Here is a 20,230-nt window from a genome sequence, read left to right as displayed (position 1 = left end):
TGTGAAGTGGTGTGTGGTGCCTACAGTCTTCACTGAGCACCCATACAGGGAGCATCTGCATTTACTAGTGAGCCTAGACTGTGAAGAAGACCCCACAGAGCATACTCATCCCGCTGTCCCCTGTCCTCAAACATACCAATGTCTAACACTTCACACACACACACACACACACACACACACACACACACAAGCAGTTCCTTCCTGCTCAATCTAGAAAGTTACCATTTGAAGTTCTGAACCATAATCAACCCTTAAGTCCCAACTTCTTCAGACAATAGATGGGAATTTAACTTAGACTCAGAGAGACACTGGCAAGATGATTTTACTAAGTGGAATTGTGGGTTCTGGGAGGGAAACATGACTGCCTGAGCTGGAGAAGGATTAATAACACTCAGCAAGAGTAAAGCGGGTTCAAAAGAAGTGAGAATATTATGCAAAATACAGCCATGCTGTGGGATGTTTTCCGTATGCTGTGAATATGTGTTGCGCTCATTGGTTGAGAAATAAAGCTGTTTGGCCAATGGCGAGGCAGAACAAGGTTAGGCCATACATTCCTAGTGAAGATGGAGATGAAGAAGGGTGGAATCAGGCAGATGCTGCAAAGCCACCACCAGGAGAAGATACAAGAGAGCAGGTAATGCCATGTGGCTTCGTGGCATGGGCCCTCCTTCCTTTCAAGAGCTCACTATGATGGCAAGAAGCACCGCCTCCTTCAGGCCATATAGCCCAAGGTCATGGGTGGAGCAAATACCATTACACAGCCAAAACACAAATTCTGGGCAACTATCCTTTTTTTTTCTTCCCAATTAAAAAATATTGTTATATTTAGAAAATGAAGAAAAGTCTAAAATATTTTTTTGAATCCCTACCATACTACCCAACTGGTGTTACCAGTGTGTCACTGTTTCTAGCTTTTGCGGCCTCTGCACGTTTTATACCGTTTCCCAGGTGCACCATTTTTACTTCTGATCTGCACTTTCATCTCTGGTCACAAACACGTGTTTCTAACTCTTTTATAAAGATGATTTAGACAGCTGTGCAGTAGGCAATGGGTTCCTATTATTTGACACTTAGGTAGTCACAAAGTTTTACTACAATAAATATGTTGTGATATCAGCATAGACCTACAGAGACAATATCATTGAAACTTGATATTAAAAAATTGGAAAGGACTGAATGAAAAAAAATCTTCACACCCTTAGATTTCCTGAAGTCGCAGAGAATTGTAGAATTCAGAAACAAACTGACTTGGAATTTTTCTCCCGTTCCAGAGTATCTATTTGTGGTATGTGCAATCTTGTGGACAGCGAGGGTGACGGATGCTACAGCTGGGGTGTTAAATTATGCCATTATGTGCTTTGAGCCAACCTTTTGCTTACAGTCTCAGTCTTAACATATTTCAATAACTCTCAATGCACATTTCCCCCACAGCACTGCGCCTCTGAAGCACTCGTCAGTTCAATTGACGGCAATGGTTTTTTTCCCTCTCTCTCAGCAATGCACAAAATAATGACGTCCTTAATGACTGTGGCATGTTGATTTAGTGAAATACACGAATTCCAGCTGGAGTAGATGGGTCAGATGCTGGTGCTCATATTTATACGGACTCAATTTGCACTATATGAGTACAAGCTGAGCACAAATTCTGGGGTGAGAAACCAAACCAGCCACAGCCATGCAGCATACTACGCTGCAGAAAGAAAACCCATGGACACCCCAATACGTTAATGTTTTGTTAATTGGGATTGCCAAGGCTGTCTTAGCTTTATACTATGAAATTTGATTTTAGTGTTCAGGAAAAGAGGGCTGAAGCTAAATAAGGTCACCTATGAGGCACAGATGCCACAGGAAATATCCTGCTCCATCATGTATGTCCAACATCTAGCCTTGTCATGGGGGTGAAAGTTATGTTTTATGAGGGGTAAAATTACACAGTTATGTTGTGTTTGTGTCTACATAGATTAGGGAAGAGGAGTTTATGGGGCTCTCCAGCCTTGTGCCTACTTGCTCAAGGCAAGTAACAATTTATGCCAGGCTTGTAGTGGAGAATGCTGATCTCATCTACCTCACATGCTATGTGCCTGCTAAAAGGATGCTGGACTTTGTTGAGTTGATATGATACATACTGAAAAGCTTTCCTGAAAACGCACCATTTTAATCATTAGATATCTATCAACTAGGACCTATGTCACATAAAATATGAGCTTTAACAATGTCTGTCTATGTAAATTAACTGCCATCTCTCTCCTCCCTCCCTCTCTGCAGGGAGACCATGAGGAAGACATTCGGGGGTTCAACTGCTCACAGTGTATATGGACCAAAGGTGTCTTTGGGTTACCTGAAAGCTCACTCTAACATGAAGTTAGGCTAATATATGAAAATATACACAGGGTGTGGAGACAAACTATCTCAACACACTCCAACTATTTGGTACTTGTACAGTCTTGAGTACTATATTCAAGGTGGGACTGTGCAAAAAGTGCTGGCCACGCTGGCCGACTGATGTTTCCTACTTTCAGGGTCTTGTCCTCTTTCGGCTCCCAATAACAAAGGCGTGCTGATATGACTAGCATATTCAAGAACTTCATTCCGTTCGCATGCTATTTGCCGCTAAATAGGATGTTTTTTAAAAGCATTTTCCTCGTTAAGACTCTCGAAGTTCTACCAGTGACTGGTCTCCACTTGACCTTAGCCAAAAGGGCCAAGGAATGATCTACCCTTGACTTCAGTGGCCATCACTTGCAATTTCTCTGGCAGCTTGACCTGGATCTCCATTAGATTTCTCTAATCTGGTCCTGGCTAGTTTTACATCAACTGCACACAAGCTAAAGTCGTCTGAGAGGAGGGCACCTCAATTGAGAAAATGCCTCCCTGGAGGTGAGCCTGGAGGACGTTTTCTTAATTAGTGACTGATGGAGAAGGGCCCATCAGTTGTGGGTGGGTATATCCCTGGACTGGTAGTCCTGGGCTTTATTAAAAAAAAAAAAAAAAAAAAACCATGAGGAACAAACCAGCGAGTTACACGCCTCCATGGCCTCTGCATCAGCTCCTGCCTTGGGGTTCTTGGCCAGTCTGAGTTCCTGTCCTGGCTTCCCTTGATGGACTGTGTAATTCAGATTATGTAAGACAAACAAACCCTTCCCTCACCAAGTTGCTTTTGGTCATGGTGTTTCACCACAACCATAGTAACCAAAACTAAGACCCCCTGCCCTTAAAACATTGATGTTCTCTGTGGAAGCACCAGCACCGTGGTCCCCTTCCCTCTCTCTGAAAATACCATTCATCAACATCTCCACTTTCCCTGGGATGCTGAGTTCTCCTTATCTTCCTTTATGCCCCTCAAGATGGAGATCCATATATCCACTGGCATGCTAGATGGATGGCCTGCAGACATGTCAGCGTCCTCTACAAAACCACTTGTCACAGCCCTCTGATAAATATGTCCCTTCTCTTCTCCCTTTTCTGGGGAGAAAGAACTCACATACCGTGTTATCAAGCCAGGCTGGATTCTGCTTTCTAGACCCTTTCTAATGTTCAGCTGATCACCAGGCCATGTTGATCCTATAATGTGTCTCAAACCCAGTCCTTGCTCTATCAACCATGAAACCTCTTTGGTTTGGGATTATTACCTCACATATCATAAGACAGTTTCAAATTACCTCAAATAATGAGTCTGACCAACTGGTTCTGCCTTCGTTTCATCCATTCTCCATTTCTTTCTCCACTAATCTTTCTAATACATACAGGGTGCCATAATGTTTTCAATTTCTGGTAGCTAGACTTCTTTAAGCCTTCCTTATCATTGAAAGCATCAATGTAGTCCATTGTGTCTCAATGGGCTGGTTACCATCTAATGACTACCCATGGAAGAATTTCCCCATTCACCAATTCTCTAGAGCCCTATCGAGTGTTCAAAACACCAGTATTAATTCACTATGAAGGAGTACCTGTCAGAAAAATGAATGTCTAAACAAAGGCTGTCGTGATTTTCTAAAACAGAAATCACCACAGCGGTGACGGCAAAAGTGGCCAGCCTGTGTTTCATTGGTGCAACTTGAGTGTACAGATGGGCATGATAATGTTAGCCCGGCCAAAGGTATGACACACAAGTGTAAGCATCGAATTCCCCAGTGGCTAATGTGAAATGGTCTTGATAGTCCCAAATTATTTTCACATCTTTTGAGTCCCTTCGGTTAGGAGAAAAATTGAAGTATAAAAACCCTAAACCAAACAACCCAAGAAAAATCTGCCAAGTCCCTAAATCAAGATGCAAATAAGCATCTCTCAAGAGAGGGAGGTATTTGTTTGTTTTTTTTTTTTTTGGTTTTTCGAGACAGGGTTTCTCTGTGTAGCTTTGCGCCTTTTCCTGGAACTCACTTGGTAGCCCAGGCTGGCCTCGAACTCACAGAGATCCGCCTGGCTCTGCCTCCCGAGTGCTGGGATTAAAGGCGTGCGCCACCACCGCCCGGCCTTTTGTTTGTTTGGTTTTTTTTTTTTTTTTTTTTGGTTGAGAGGGAGGTATTTGAACTCAAAGGGTGTACGGCTGATTTCACACCATCACTCTAGCGCTGGGTCCTTCTTCATCCCCTCAGACCTGTCTCGAGGATGTCAGATCAATGGCTGTGCTTTTGGCTCAGTGATCTCTTGCTTCTCAACAACCAGAACCCTAGACATCTGTCCCACCAAGCACTGCTGTGTCTGGTACAGCGTGGTCCCTTTCTCTTTAACTCTTTCCTGGGTGGACAGTATTCACTTACCAACAAGATCATGGGCTTCCTGGAAACCAGATCTGTGATAGTCCATATCTTGCACACTATCTAGTCAGTTAAATATATATACAAATGAACTTTCTCCCACTGCAATCCCTCTTCCTAGTCATTTCTAGATGCCTTCAAAGCCAAATCCTGGATCTCTACCCATTTTTGAGACAGGGTTTCATGAATCCCAGGCCGACTTCACAATCACTATGGAGCCAAGGAAGACCTTCAGCATCAGATCTTCTTGCTTCCATGTCCTGAGTGTTGGCATTATAAAGCATATGGCCTGCCCAGTTTTCTGTGGTGCTGGGGGCTGAACCTGGGCGTTTTGTGCATGCTAGACAAGCATTCTATCAGCCTACTTATATCCCCAGACCTCAAGCCAATTATTTGTCTTAATGAGAGGTAAACAAAGCAAGCGAGCGGCAAGCAGGAAACACATTTTCTTATTTTTCTCAGTATATGTTCAATTTATGTCACTAAGCTGACATCATCAAACATACTAAAAACACTGCATCACTTTGGGATTCAGGATGTATTTTATGTGTCTTCAAGATGATATCGATGTGTTTGACTACTCTTGATCTTTCTGCTTCATGGTACAGTCACCATAATGAGTAGGAAGATCAACTAATATTAACGGAGCACAGAATGGATTCAGTGGCATGAGCAGATGTCAAAACCTTTGTTAGGTTATGAGGGAAGGCCTCTGCAGGCTGCCAGACAGCTGCTGTGGTGATGCACATGCTCCTGCGGCCCCGGATTGGCACTGGACAGAGCATATATACCTCAGCTGATAGTGTTTCGTGGTGGCGGGGAACGTGTAGCCTAGATATTGTCACTTTATTACAGGAGACTGAATAATGCAAACGCTGACAGATCAGGTACAAAACCCACAGAGATGAGAGTTCACATTTCATTTTGAGGGACTATGGGAGATATTCAAGCAGGGTTGGATCCACAAGGAGAGCCACTTACCCAGGATTTGCTGGCTCCTTCACTCTGATCCAAGGCACCAGGAAGTGAACAATATTTATATAAACACTGAGTTCTCACACAAAAATCACATAACAGCATTGCATGCTCAAAGGAATCAAGCTGAGGGCAATTAAGGACTGGCCAAAGAAAATGTTCATTACAGAGGAAGAAATGTGTGGCTTTTAAGAATTTGTAACAGAAACCTCAACTCTGAGGTATACAGGGGTGTGATTACTATTAGTAAAATAAAATATAACATATTCGAAGATATAGAAGTCTAGTTCAGGAGCATAACAGACAGAAGAAAACCCTAAGAGTGCAAATCAGAAAAGAAATAGATAATTAGTAGTTACCTATTTACTATTAATTAATCATTACCCATTTACCTATTTATTACCTATTCACAGTCATTAGTAACTTTCAACAGATTAAAATCTAATTGGAAAATATATAAAGCATGGAAGACCCAGGAGATTTTGTCCTATTTACCACTGCATTGAATATACTCTGGAATATTCCTTCAACATGTAAGGCATGTATAAATGCTTGTTTTATTTTGTTTTTTAAAAATCAGGAATTATCTGACAAATGACCCCAGGCATTAACTCAAATAGTTAAAATAACAATTTATATGTACTCAGCAATAATTGCTCATTTTCACTCTTACCTTGACATTTTTAGAGAGGAAAACTAACAAAATTCAACACTGACTCTGCAATGTCTTGGGAGAACATCAGAGGGACATGCCATCCCTGGTGATGCTGACCTCCTTCCCTCATCCTTTGCCTAGCATCTTCTGCTCATCATGCATTAGAAAACTCTTGGGTTTACCTGTGACAGTGACTGTCGGAGCCTGGCCATCTGTGTGCTGTGGCCTTTGCTGTGGTCTTGCTCAGAAACCATCTGCTTCAGTTTCTCCTTCTCTATGGCTATGCTGTTAAATGCAGACTTCAAAAGAGAATGCACTGAGTAGAGAGAGAAGCAAGAGACAAACACTGACTGCAGGAGGATGAACACACAGGATGTCAACTTCTGTGGACACTAGCTCCTATCTAGACATTTTCCAGAGAGACTAGGTTATACTCTGACTAAAAACTCAGCCTTTAGAAAAAAAATAAAAACTAGCCTTAAATAGAATCTATCTGAATATCCATACTCAAAACAAATATGCCACTGGTAATTAACAAAATGGAAATTTTTATATTTCATACCAGATGAGCCAACACAGATTTGGAAGCAACATACAAAATATCAACATCAATTCTAAACATCAATACTTAGAAATTAACTTACATCTCAAGAAGGAAAAGAAAGCATGTTTTGTTTGTCATGTTTGATGATAATATTTATAGCCATTCTGTGAAAGTGTCATGCAACTCCAGAGTTATTGCAGCAGAGTTATTTCCAAAGTGTACACCTCCAAAAAAGAATATTTTACGAGTCCTGTCAACATAAAATAGGAAGTGGATCCAGAAGTTCTGACTAGTTTCTTTGGGGTGGGAGATGATCTGGATTTGAAAAGAGCACTGGCATTGCTTTCTTGACACCAAGTATCTTGGTATCAAAGGTGCTTTGACTTAAAAGCAACAATCAAAACAACCCTCCTCCTCTCCTTTCCTACATACCTGACAAGTCATATTGGGAAAATCTGAGGCAGTCTTGTGGTTTGAACCACAAAAGGTTGAACTTAGAATTCTTATTTTTATATTAACAGCATTTGAAAAGCATGTGAAGTCTTCAAAAATAGACTTGCTTATTTGATAAAAGGCTATTTTTAGAGGTATTAAATCTAGTACAGAAGAGTGGCCTGAATTAAGGGAGGGGGTGGGTGGATAGAGTGAAGTGTGGAGGTGTCAGGGACCTAAAGAACTCACAATCTGTTTTGGAGAGGAGACTGCAATTGTTTTTATTTGCAGTGCTGAGATGGAATCCAGAGCCTGAGCAAGGAAGGTAGGTGTCCCACACTGAGCTCAAACTCCTGCCTCACAATCTATTATTGCATGTGTAACGTTCCACCATCAACTTGAAAGCTGAAATTAATCCCCCTGTTGATTTTACAAGCACCTTCCGATGCCTTTCCAAAGAGTCCAGTGAAGGCATGGATCTGTCCATTTTGTCCCCCTTGCATGGAGAATCTGTGTGTCTGCTGAAAAACCCTGTGGTTTTAACAGAGCCTTTCAAACACTGTGGAAACTTGAGTTCCTTGGAAGCTTCAGGACTGTAACCAAACAAAGCTCTCTCGGGGGCTGCCATCGAGTTCACCCTCTCCCTGTGTGTGCTGTGTTTACCTAGGTGTTATCTCTCTCCAACTGCTGCCACCGCACCCCAGAAGCAAAGATACTGCCTATGAATCTGAGCTGCACGGAATACTGTTGGCTCTGATCATGATATTAGCATCCAGTTTAAGAAAGCAATTAAAAATGCTTTTATGAGGCATTAGAAGACGGTATCTATGGACATATCCACAGAGAAAATGATAAAAATGATTGCTCCAGAAATTAAAGTGACATCTGGTCGTGCTGTAAATATCTGACAGGTAAAACTCAGAGAGCAGCTCAGTGACCAGAGTCAACCTGGATGCCGACAAAACACTGATCTTTCATCAAATTCTCCACGGTAAAGAAGACGCCTTGCTGTGTTACCTTTCTGCGCAATCAGACAAAATTCTTCTTGTAGCTTTGTATAATCTGTGGAACTTTCCAGAGGGTCGGTGAGGTGGCTAGGAGGGGTCTGGAACTCAATATCTGCACAAAGGTTGGGGTTGGAGGAGTGCAGACGCACCGGTGACATGGTGGCGCTGAAAGGGACCTGGAAGGGAAGATGTCAATTATCCAAGTGTCGCCGTATCCCGTTCTCCCATCTCCTGCGCAGACAGGGCCCTCCTATCCTTTACAAGGTTCTACTCCTTTCTTTTGACATGCTCGGAGCCTCAGTCCTCACTGATTCTGTAAGCAGTGTAGGCTGGGAAGGAGGAAGCGGCCTTGTTTCTGATAGTTCAAGAATCCTAGGACTCACTGGGTTTTCATTCTTACAAAGAACAATGACTATGGCATGAAAAAGCATATCTCTGAACCTTCTTCACTTGTCCCCAAAAATAACTGGCAGAAAAAAGCAACCTGAACCTTAATGTGTGGACCTGTTCTCACACAGAGGGCACTTTATGTTCACCTGTCTTTGAGCCTAGGCAGGATCTTAATAAATATGTACAAATACACTTAAAGACTCATTTGGTCTACAGCTACCAGAAAAAAAACAAGTTTATAGTACATACACTAATGACTTAAGGAGACTCAGGCATAAATATACTTATTAGAATATATATTCATAGATGAAACATATAATGTGAGTGACTGCCATCTGCCTTTGTGTGTGTCACATGACACTGTTGTGTAGATGAATGTAGTTTATGCACCGGCTACTGTTCAAAGCTCTAGAGAGAAAAGGTTGCATCACTGTAGACCATTCCCAATGGCTACAGGAACTTCCCTGCCCTGACTGGATCTGAACTAGGCTTGTGTTGGGTGAAGGCAAAGCGCTTTCTTGTCCCTTTGAGAAGGGTCAGCCCAAGGGTCACAAATGCTATTGGCCAATCGTTCTTGGGAAATAGAAGCAAATCCACCAGTAACTTTTCCTTTAATCTTACTGCACAAGTGTTCATTCGGCTGTTCTGAGGAGACAAACTATAGATTCTACAAAAAACGGAATTTTCTACAATTGAAATGATAACTCTTTCTCCTGGCTAATTTGCATATTTCCTTAGGAGGAAGGAGGCAATATCTCGGGAGGGGGGAGGGGTGGTTATAAAACAATTTAAATTTTTTTATATATAGTTTAAATTTCATGGATTTGGTACGTGAGAGAGGACAGGAAAAAAAAAAGATTTTTCTCTCTCTCTTTTTCCCTTGCTCTTTCAGACAGACAAGGTGGAGAGAGAGAAAAAAATCTGGCCTATGGGCAACTATTAGCCTGAGTGCCTTGCTGATATAGTTCAGCTCTGCCAGTGAGTAATTTATCTGGGAAGCTATCAAAGGGAAGAAGATGTTACTGAGGAAGAAAGAGAACATGGAACGTCCCCCTAACGCCAGCAAAGCTAAGCATGCTAACACATGGTCTCTGAGGCATTCAGAGGGACCAATGCCATTATCTCTTATCCTCAGTGGGGACGCCAGTGACGCTGTGCTGGGGGCTGTCAACAGCTGCCCATCTCATCAGGCTCAAAGGAAGGCAGACAAATGGGGAGTGAGTCATTTGAGAGAGTGGAATGTAGGTGTTCCCTTATTTGGGGAACTCTTGTCTAGGGTACATCTGTGATAACCATGACCGAGGATCTTTGGGAATACCTAAGAGAAGCATGGGATCTGTGTGGGGAATGGCTAAAGGTAGACAAAGGAACGTTAAGAAAAATAAATGTGGGTGTTTGGTGTTGGGAGACACAGGGTGTCAAAGGTCATGGGAAAGAGTTTTGTGTCACTCAGGGACACGCAATACTTCAAGGATTTAGTCAGAATAAGTGTCTCTTCTGAGTGGATGGGGAGGGGCCTATGTTAGCCTATGGAGGAGTGGCAGAGGGGGCCACTATGAAAACCCATGGAGTCCAAGAAGGCCCCACTCTGTCCATGCTAAAGGATTCTCCACTAACTGCTGGAATCAGATGCTGAGAAGAAACACCTCATTTACAAATTTATAATTTGAACACAATGGAAGTTTAAACTGACTCCTAAAACAGTAGAAGAACTGGCTTTGTATATGACCCACAGGGAACAAACTCCCAATATTTCACACTAATTGTAATCAGACAGTTTCCTGGGAAGATAAGAACAATTTTTATATACTTCCAAATGAATTAAATATTATTATTTTTGTTTGCTTGTTAAGAGAAAGTGTGTCGAATGGGTCATTTTAATTGAGGAATTTGTAAGGTAGAGAATATAAACCAGGATATATGCATTTAACTAGTAAGTATTTCTTCATCCTGAGGACTCACTCTGTTTTTAGTCATTGATATTTGGACATAATTTGGATAGAAAACATTTCAAGTGGTAGCCAGCTTCTTTTCTTCAGCGATGGCTGGGATAGGAGCTACCACTAGCTCCCCATGCTTAGAGCTGAGAATCCTCAGTGCTGAATATGGGCCATTCTCCCTGCTCAGGAAAGAACCTCAAGGCTTCCTAGAAGCCGTATGACAGGGAGGAAGGTTCTAGAACATTCTGATACCAGTCACTGCAGTATGAATGGAAATGTTAGGGGATGCACTGAAAATTCACCTACAAATAAAGTCAAAAGAGAAGTGAATTTGTCAGGAGGCCTGCTGGTCCCAAATGTAGCAATGATCACCGGGAAAGGAAGAACACCGGTGTGCCCAGCAATATTGAGCTTAGAGGTCTCGCTGAGCCAAGGTGAAAAATTCCCCGTCCATACTCTGCACTTTGCTTTCAAGGATACATTTGAGGTACTAGTGGCTTGGGGAGCCTTGGTGTTGTTCCATTGTTGGGGGCCAGTGTTTCTGTGTTCCCTGTTTGACGTTCTATGAGCTTTGGCTAAATGGAGACAGTTGGCCAATCTGGGGGCCGGTGTTAAGGCCCAACAAGAATAAATTTTGGAAACATCTCCTCAGGCAGACTTCTTTGGTACAAAAGTCATTCACTCCAGATGCCTGAGTGGAAGAGGATAAAACTGACAAGGGTTCTGTGAAAGGATTCTGGGCAAAAGGCCTCTCAGAAGATAGGGCAGGTTCAAATGTGGGGTAACTTCAGTGTTGGGAAGAGAAGGGGCACTAAAAGGAACAGGGAAGTAGAGTCAGGCCACTGGGGTTGGGGAGGCGGGTGAGGGGTCAGTGGGGGATCCTGCTCAATGCCTCTGAGGTACAGAGCCAAAGTACGGATCCTAGAGGGGCCAGTAACCATCCAATCCTGGTTATTTCCATGATTATTTTAAGTGTTGACAGGACCCTTTTTCTAGAATCATCTAAGTTATTTTTATAATTTCTGTGGTCACAGCTGTGCTGGGATGTGGGCATTAATGCTTCCTGTATGAAAAAGCCTTTTCTTCTGCTTCCAACTGAAGAAAACATCAACTTATTTTATGCAAATAAGTGCTAATCCTAACTTTATTATTTTCACTGCACGCATCCCAAGCTTAAAACTTGAACCCAGGAAAAATACAATCACTTCCCTGCATGCAATTTTGGAAGCATATCATTGGAGGAAGCCTTAGCATTCTCACAAGGTAACTGATCTTGGCTTTAGCTCTCTAAAGATCATTTGGGCCAGGCGTGGTGGCGCACGCCTGTAATTCCAGCACTCAGGAGGCAGAGGCAGGTGGATCTCTGTGAGTTCAAGGCTAACGTGGTCTACAGAGCAAGTTCCAGGACAGCCAACACTACACAGAGAAACCCTGTGTCCAAAAAAAAAAAAAAAAAAAAAAAAAAAGTAACTAGAGCGGCTGGAGAGAGGGCTCGGCAATTAAGAGTACAGAACACTTACTGGACAGAGAAACCCTGTCTTGAAAAACCAAAAAAAAAAAAAAAAGATCATTTCGGATTTCTCCACTTTATTCCTTTAACTGGTCAGACATGTCTACTGTCAAAATCTGTTATTGAACCAGGGGCAGGGACTTCATTCATTTGCATTTGAATATGCCCTCTGTACTAGAGTGCAATTTCAGTAATGACTTGGTTCAAATATTTGTAAAACTATCAATGTAGGCGTCAGTTCCCTAATTAATTCCAAGTCACTGGTTGTTTCAATAATCAAAAGTAATTCTATCCCGCAGTCTAGCTAAGCACTTACATATCACGCCTGAGCTGACCACCAAGCAGAAAACCCACAGCCCCTGCACCAGGAGCTAGTTTACTAAAACCTCTCAGTAGTATTTTTTAGCAATTCTAACCTTGAAATATATCCTAATTTTAGCAAGAATAAGATTGTTATTAACTCAGAAAATATTTAACAGATTAAAAACTAGCATCCATGATTTACTATGAACTCAGGAATCTATTATTTTTAAAAGTGAACAAGCTCTTGGGATGAATTAATATTATGACTCACTTTTATCCAGCAAATGATTCTGTGGTCGGTGTTGTGTTTCATATTCTCTATGGACAGTCATGATTCTTTATCCACCTACGCCCTTCTATCCATTCTTTTGCCTCTTGAGGGGAAAAACACCCTTCTACATATGGATTAGACACCATCTAACTTTGTGTGGTTTTTCATTTCCATACTTTATTTTCCAGTTTCCAGGCCAATAGTCTTTCTAGAAAGTGAATTCCCCTGCTAGGTGTACTTTGGGTAGCCATGTAGAGATGACAGGAAAATCCACATTTTCTTACCCTCTCACTTCCTTCTCACACCCTTCTCAAACAGCCATACTACATACATTAAAAAAAACTCAAAAAACAAAACAAAACAAAAAACCCCACAAATTGTTTCTCTGGTAACATGGCATTTCTTAGAAAACCAAAACCCAGTTAGCAAAGGTTCTGGTATCAGTCTGGAAAAATAAATAAAACACCATAATTTAAGAAAACTCTCCCATCTCAGGGCCCCCTATGCAGGGTCTCAAACTCAGTTAAGCTTGAGTTTCAATCATTTCTTCCAACGACAGTAGCAGGGCAGGATTATGAACTAGCTCTCCTTTGCAAACACCAGCACGCACGTCCACTTCCTGCCATGCAAGGAGAGCCAGAGCACACTGGAAAGCGGTGTCAGCTGGAGGCCACAGGTGACCCACAGCGCCCTGGTGGCACGTCCCAGGCAAGCCACCCTTGCATCCAGTTTGAGATTGAAAGTCACTCACGGTGGTAGCTACTGCTGCCGCTAGCCTCTGCCGGCGCCGAGTGGTGCTGAACTGGCCCTTCGCGGGTGGCCCTTCCTGACAGTGAACGGGAGAAAAGGGGATGAGAACATGGGGTAGGGAGGAAGAGGAGGGGGTTCATGGGAGAATGAAAGATAATCAGACAAAGGAAAAGGGAAGTTTTAACTGTAATTGACTTTTCTTAAAAAAAAAAAAAGTCTTAGCATTGAAACAGGTCAAAGGGACATTCATGCCACAAGGACTGTTCTTTATGCTCACTGCAGACCACTCAAATATTGTGAGTTCACTTCCTGAATATAATCCCCACCCCCAAGGGAGACAGAGAGCTATGAACTAGCACACTCACAAGGAGCCTGTGATTCTAAGGTAAAATGAATGTGCACACACCACTTTTTGAAACAGTGATGACATGTTGTATTAAGTCAAAAGGCATCCAGTAAATGGTAGTGAAGAAAACAGGTAAGCACAGGGGAAGTAATTATATAAAATGTAATAGGGAAAAGATTGTATTCAGAGAAAAGAATAAGGGGAAGAGAAACAGGATTCTTCAATCCCTTACTCAATTCCCTACCAAAAAGCCTAATGGCAGGGACTCAGTGTGAGCAGGTGTGCTGGGATCTTCAACTTGAAGAATTTCCCAAGGTAGAGGCCAGGCCTACTAGATTGGGGTTTGGGGGGAGCTAGAGAGCCTTCAAGTGCCTCAGTGTGTAGGGCCAATGCCTAACAACACCAGTTATGAAGGTTTCCCTTGGTAGTGTGCCCCTGTACACAAACCTGAAGAAGCCTAGAGGTGATGGCATTCCTTCTCAAGCTACCTCACTGTTACAAACCCTGACTCTCCAAGATTGAGAACAACAATTCTACTTCCAGTCAGCCAAAAAGAAGTTTTACCCAACAATTCACATAAAACAACAATAACAACAATAAAACACGACTACTTTCATCTCTTTGGAATGACAAATGTTTTAAATTCTCACATCTCCAATTCTCTTTTAAATTTTCCAAATTACTTTCAGATTTTACTTCACCAATCTTTTGCACATTTATGTGTGTCATACACATATAATCTATTTTCTACAAAGGTTTTCTAACAAAATCTCCACCTTGAATGTAATAAAAGGAAGGACTCATCTTCGCATTGTCAGTATAATTTTGGAATGTGAGACACACTAGGTCATCTTCATGTGAATGATGGGTAATTTGATTGGTTACTATGTACTTCTTCCTACTCCACCTGATTCCTCCAGTATCTAGGACCGAGTATCTAATTTATTCTATTACTAACACAGGGTCACAGTACTTCTCTTCTATAGCACTTTTGACTAAATAGTGTTATTGAGATTTTTATTAGAACCAGGAACTCTGAAGTTTTGGGAGACATGGATGCTTAGTCTCTTAAAAGATAATCCCCACAGAACCTTCAAGACAGACGCTGACTCCATGAGTCACACAACAGATTTCTGAGAGCAACAACTCATTGGCATGCAGTACAAATACGAGCAAACAGAGCTAACATTTAACTTCCACGTTCAAGTAGGGCGAGGCATCTACGCTACCAAGAATACGCTATTATCAAATATCCAGTATGTTTCATTTTCTACTTCCTGGAGTCAATTGAAAAAATGATCTATCTTATAATTCCTTCACTATGACAACTACTATAGAATGATGGATGCAAAGTTCAATGATACAATATCAACACCAATAATGATCGCCACCCAACTACCACTGCCACACAGCCTGGGTTCCTTCACAACTGGCTAATGACCTACGTTACAAACAACAGAGAATGAGTTTGTCATGATCCAAGAATCTCTCAAGTTGGCTGCAATAGTGGTCATCTGGGAAAGTAAGAGGATAATGAACTCAAAACAAAATATTGGGCACTGTTAGATGGAGTTCTCATAATCAAAAAGCTTTGTGAATAGGAAGGGAAAAACAGCTAAGGTGAGGAGAAAATGGGAACAGGAGTCCTTAATCTACCATGGTAAAAATGTTACACCTCTCTATAGGCAAAAGACTGCTGAGTAAAGATGTTCCTGCTGGTTACAGACACTGCTGGGTGAACTGATTCATCCCCAATGGGTGTGCAAGTTGAAGGAGCCAGTCCTGTTCCACTTACACAGAAAGACTCCTGACAGCTCTTTGAAGACCTGTTGCCTTAGGCAAGCAGAAGACCTTCAAGGGGGATGATAGCAAATTCTGCAGCACCCCAGCCAAAAGATACATACTTTAAGTCCAAGTGGAACTAAACGCTCCCTGGAGGGATTAATAGCTCATTCAAAGTCTATCTTTCTACTGAAAACTACATCTGCTCCTCTTGAAAAGGCAAAGGGAGTGTAGGGATGAGGTAACCTCAGCTTCCTCATCTAAATAAGAATCATAAGGACCCTTTGTGTCACTCTTTGGTCAAACAAAGCAAGGCAGCATCAGTGAGAAATTCAGTCACTCAAAGATTTGCCTGCTTTTGTACCGATTTCTTCTGATGATTCGAACAATCCTTATGACGTCTCAGCACATGTATTAACAGAACTATATTCTGTTTCCTCCAGGGGGGGAAATGGATCAAATGGACTTGTGGTGGGAGTGCTGGCCCCACAGCCAGCCGGGGGCAGGGTGCTCAGACTCGCTGAGAGTCAGTCCACTCAAGACAATGGCTGTGAAGGGAATCTGTTCAGTGGCGTGCATTACAGAAACAGTAGCTCTCATAAACAGGTATGTCCTTTGGATGCTAGCACTCTTCAGTTCTTTTATTTAAAGAAAGGCTTCTTCTGGCTGCAAAAAATGATTCTACCCTCTTGGACATGAACGAGAACATAAAGACTTAAAAACAAGACAAATCATAAGCTCAAAACAAACGACAATTTTGCAAGTTTCTTGTGAAATCATTCGGCATATTTTCCCTTTAGCACTAATTTTATGAACAGAATGGGAAACACATTAAAGTATATTGCTCAAAGGAACACACAGAATTATATTCATGGGATGCAGATATTCTAAATAGAAATATTGGTGCTTAGTGCTTGTGAAAATTTATTATAAATTACATCAGATTAGAAAACACACCAGCAGTTTGTTATTGACATATTCAGAGTGACAGTACAAAGAGCGTTATTAAAGCAGTCTGAATTAGAGAAGAATTACATTTGTTAATTATTCATGAGAAAGAGAAGAGCACTGAAAAGTAGTTACTTTGACCTTTGTGTTAGGATCTAAAGTCATCGATATAATTAAAAACAAAAACCTGAAGTCTAATTTTAACTGTGCAGGTTAGCAATCATCTTACAGCTAAGGTAAGAATAGTAGAGATTTCTGTCAAGATTGGAAAGTAATATCATTTATGACATAGGGGTTGAAGGCATTTACCATATTCTGTATCACTGAAATACAATAACATAAGAGGATCATATTTGAAAATTTATAACTATTCATTGCAATTAAAATTTTTATTTCAAGTAAATTTATTATGAGCTATGGAGATTTTAGTTTCAATTTGAGAGTGGCCATTGTAGGCCAGATATGATCTATCTTTGTAATTACAAAATTTTAGAGTTGAGACAGAATTCAGAATCAGAATCAGAACTCAGTAATCATTAAATTAATTCTGTAACTTGAGCAGGAACAAATTAAAGTCCAGAAAGTTGAACAGAAATGCATCAATTATGAGGCCAGAGAATCCCAGTGGTCACACTAGCACTGGATGTCTTGATTTTTAACCTACAGCACCTCCTACAAGGCCTTGATAAAACTGTGGACAAGTTCACCCCTAAAAGAGCCTCCTAACCCTGAGACTACACAAAGGAAAATACATTACAGTCCACCAGCTTTCCAGTTTTGATTTTAAAGTGGCTTTCTGTCTGAGTTTTAATGCTTGAGTTTAAAGGCTGTGACTAAGGATAGACATCCTACCGTGTGGCCAAATTTCAAGGTTTGGGGACTTATGTCCCACTAGCTAAAACCAATAATTCCATGTTTAGGTAACATAACTCCGTCTGCAAAGCACAGGCTTTAAAGTGGTCGAGCTGGTCCTTCCCCGTGCCGGGAGCCCAGGGCTGATCCCGAACGCACACAGAGACAGTGTTTTCAAGGGGAACACAATGAGAAGGAATGGGAAGAAAAAGCTGTACCTGCAGTTGCATTTTTGTATCTTTGCTGACACTTTTTGTTCTCCAGCGTCTTGTGACCCGCTTGTCTTTCTTTGAAATATCTACACAGTTAGCCTACATTACACAAATAGTTAAAAGCAACAAAGGATTATTAAGTTCACACAGATGATAACACATACAAAGAGCCCAGAAAGTTAGTAAGGAATTGTTAGAACCCCAAAGCAAGCCAGCCAAGGAAGAAAAACATTATACTAAAACCAAAGACTTCTCTACAGCTTACTTATGAAAGCTCTACTTCTAGTGTGTAAAAATGAAAACAGATTAGAGATTGCGAGCATCTTTTCTACATTAAAAGATGTTTATACTTCTGAAAGTTCCACAGCTTAAACTTCAAAGCCATCATTGTTAATACAGAAGGGACATGGGAGAGTGACACAATATGCATGTCTACAAAAGTCTAAAATATATTCAAATGTAAACATCGATAAAATGCTTCTTAATTAACACAATGACACCAAATAGGAATAACTCCAGAGGGGCTGGAGACATGGCTCAGCAGTTGTTCTTATAGGTTTGAATCCCAGCACCCACAGAGCAGCTCACAACCATCTATTATTACTCCAGTTCTAGGGGATCTGATGCTTTCTTTAGGACTCCACAGCCACTGCACACATATGGTGCACAGATACACATGTAGGTAAAACACACATACTCATTAACTAAAGAAAGGAAGAAAAGAATAAATCCAGAATATAAACCACCTATTGATATTATTAGAAATATCGCACTGTTAGTCTGATTATAGTCACTTCCTTTTGAGTGTCACCTTGCATAGTCATAGAACAGTCCAGAAAGGGTTTAAGTTAGGATCTTAGATCTCGTTACCGGGACAGTCACGTTTACCTGCATGTCAGTGAAGTTAGGTGCTGACTGAGTCCTCTGAAGTATCTCCAGGTTTTGCAGGAGCTTGCTAAGTTCCACAAGGTTTGATTGACAGTGTGCAAGATCTAGCAAAGACAAAAGTGTTAGAACTGGGTAGAAATGGTGGCAGCAATATTGAAGGGGATACAGTCCACACAGTGGTAGATACGATGTGGTAGATGGATGGGCAGATCTATATTTATATAATGGCGATGCTCACAGGGAACGCAAAGCATTACTCCTCTCTGGGTCAGAACCACGGGAGCCACTGGTAGTGAGAGGGTTTCAAAGCCCATTCCTACCAACTGTGGCTCTGAAGCAGCTGACTTTGACATATCAAGTTGTGTGTGATCGCTTTCACGTCCTCACAGCTTTTTTCTCATGGACACTCTGGAGACTTCAGCAGTTTTGTGGTTTTATTCCTAGGGGCCTATCTACTTGTTCCTCTAAAATGGTTCACAAGGTGGCTGCATGGAATTTGGGTGGAACCAAAGTCAAGTTCAGAAAAACAGAACAGAGTAAAATCAGTTAAACATATCTGTTCTTCAGCTCACTAATAATGTGGCAAGGAATGATTCCTTAAATATCTATTGTAGACTTTTACTAATTTCAATTTCATCTCTTTGGAAGAAATATGCTCTAGGAACCAAGCAATTTCCCCATATATTTGAGGCTTGGATTCATACAAGTCCAGAAGAGCAAATTACCTTTACTGTTAGAGCTATAAATCAGACATATAATGGGTCCCATAAAATGTTATGTCTTTTGAAATTCAACCAGTGAAATAAGTATGAAATATTCCTTTTGAACTAAAAACCCATCTCAGGAGTAAGCTTGTTCTACAACAAATGTTCAGTATAGATTTTTTTTTTTTAAGTACAGCAAGAGATTAGGAGAAAGGAGAGTGTTCTTGGTTTCATGGTTTGTGAGCAGATTTACAAGAGACCCCATCTCATCCCCAAAGAGTCTAGAAGATTGACAGAAAAGTTTTAGCCAAACAGAAAAGTGGAGGAGAGCAAAGAGGTTGGGAGAACCACCTAGCCAAAGGCACACTGCAGGACGTATGTAAATACATTCAAGTTAAAAACAACAACAACAACAAAACCCAACAAGGACCTGTTGAGTCTACAGAAGAAGGAAGGCTGAAGGGGTGGGCAGGGCCACGATGCTGAATGCACTGACTGCTAAATGCTGAAATAAGTACTCTAGAGTAACACCCCGGAGCCAGTGAAGAGCTGAGGGAGGGTGTCTGCACAGTTATTTTAAGGACTGCCAGGCTTGAGGGGGCTTTATGTCGTGAACAAAGTACTACTGACTTTGGGATCAGTCAAATGTGGGTTGGCTGTAATCCCAACCTCCCCACCAAGGCAGCTCTATAAACTTGGGCAGATGTCTGAACCATTACAAATTTCATTCTCCAAGTGCAGAAAGTGAACAGTAGCTATGTTCCATGGCTGAATACAACAGAATATTGGCTGCTAAGTATTGGCACAGGGCCTGCAAACTGGCTCACAGGGGATAATTTCCCATGAGCCTCTGAGAAGGATGAAACAACTGGGCTGGAGACTGGGTGACGAAGTCAGGAGGCTGTATAACCACTAGGGGCAACAAGAATGGCGGGTCTGGGTCACGAAGATAGGAATGGATCGCAGC

The 20,230-nt window shown here is 41.5% G+C and overlaps 1 protein-coding gene across 11 annotated transcripts in view; it reads right to left on the bottom strand.

The window, feature by feature from the left end:
- Positions 1 to 20,230, bottom strand: part of Osbpl6 (oxysterol binding protein like 6) — a 199,385-nt gene that overhangs the window by 32,031 nt on the left and 147,124 nt on the right. For 5 of the 11 annotated variants that reach the window (XM_052725740.1, XM_052725739.1, XM_052725749.1 and 2 more), the window contains 6 exons: positions 18,560 to 18,663; positions 17,678 to 17,770; positions 13,533 to 13,607; positions 8,378 to 8,543; positions 6,567 to 6,700; positions 5,736 to 5,759 (listed from right to left, as the gene is read on the bottom strand). In XM_052725740.1, coding sequence (XP_052581700.1) covers positions 5,736 to 5,759; positions 6,567 to 6,700; positions 8,378 to 8,543; positions 13,533 to 13,607; positions 17,678 to 17,770; positions 18,560 to 18,663 — 596 coding nt within the window. The remainder of the gene's footprint in view (positions 1 to 5,735; positions 5,760 to 6,566; positions 6,701 to 8,377; positions 8,544 to 13,532; positions 13,608 to 17,677; positions 17,771 to 18,559; positions 18,664 to 20,230) is intronic. The other 6 variants (XM_052725743.1, XM_052725746.1, XM_052725744.1 and 3 more) reach the window with 5 other exon arrangements.

Source organism: Peromyscus californicus, unplaced genomic scaffold (genome assembly GCF_007827085.1).
Source record: "Peromyscus californicus insignis strain IS unplaced genomic scaffold, ASM782708v3 Scaffold_7__1_contigs__length_154581171, whole genome shotgun sequence".
NCBI classification, from domain to species: domain Eukaryota; kingdom Metazoa; phylum Chordata; class Mammalia; order Rodentia; family Cricetidae; genus Peromyscus; species Peromyscus californicus.
This window is presented reverse-complemented; position numbering and strand designations above follow the sequence as displayed.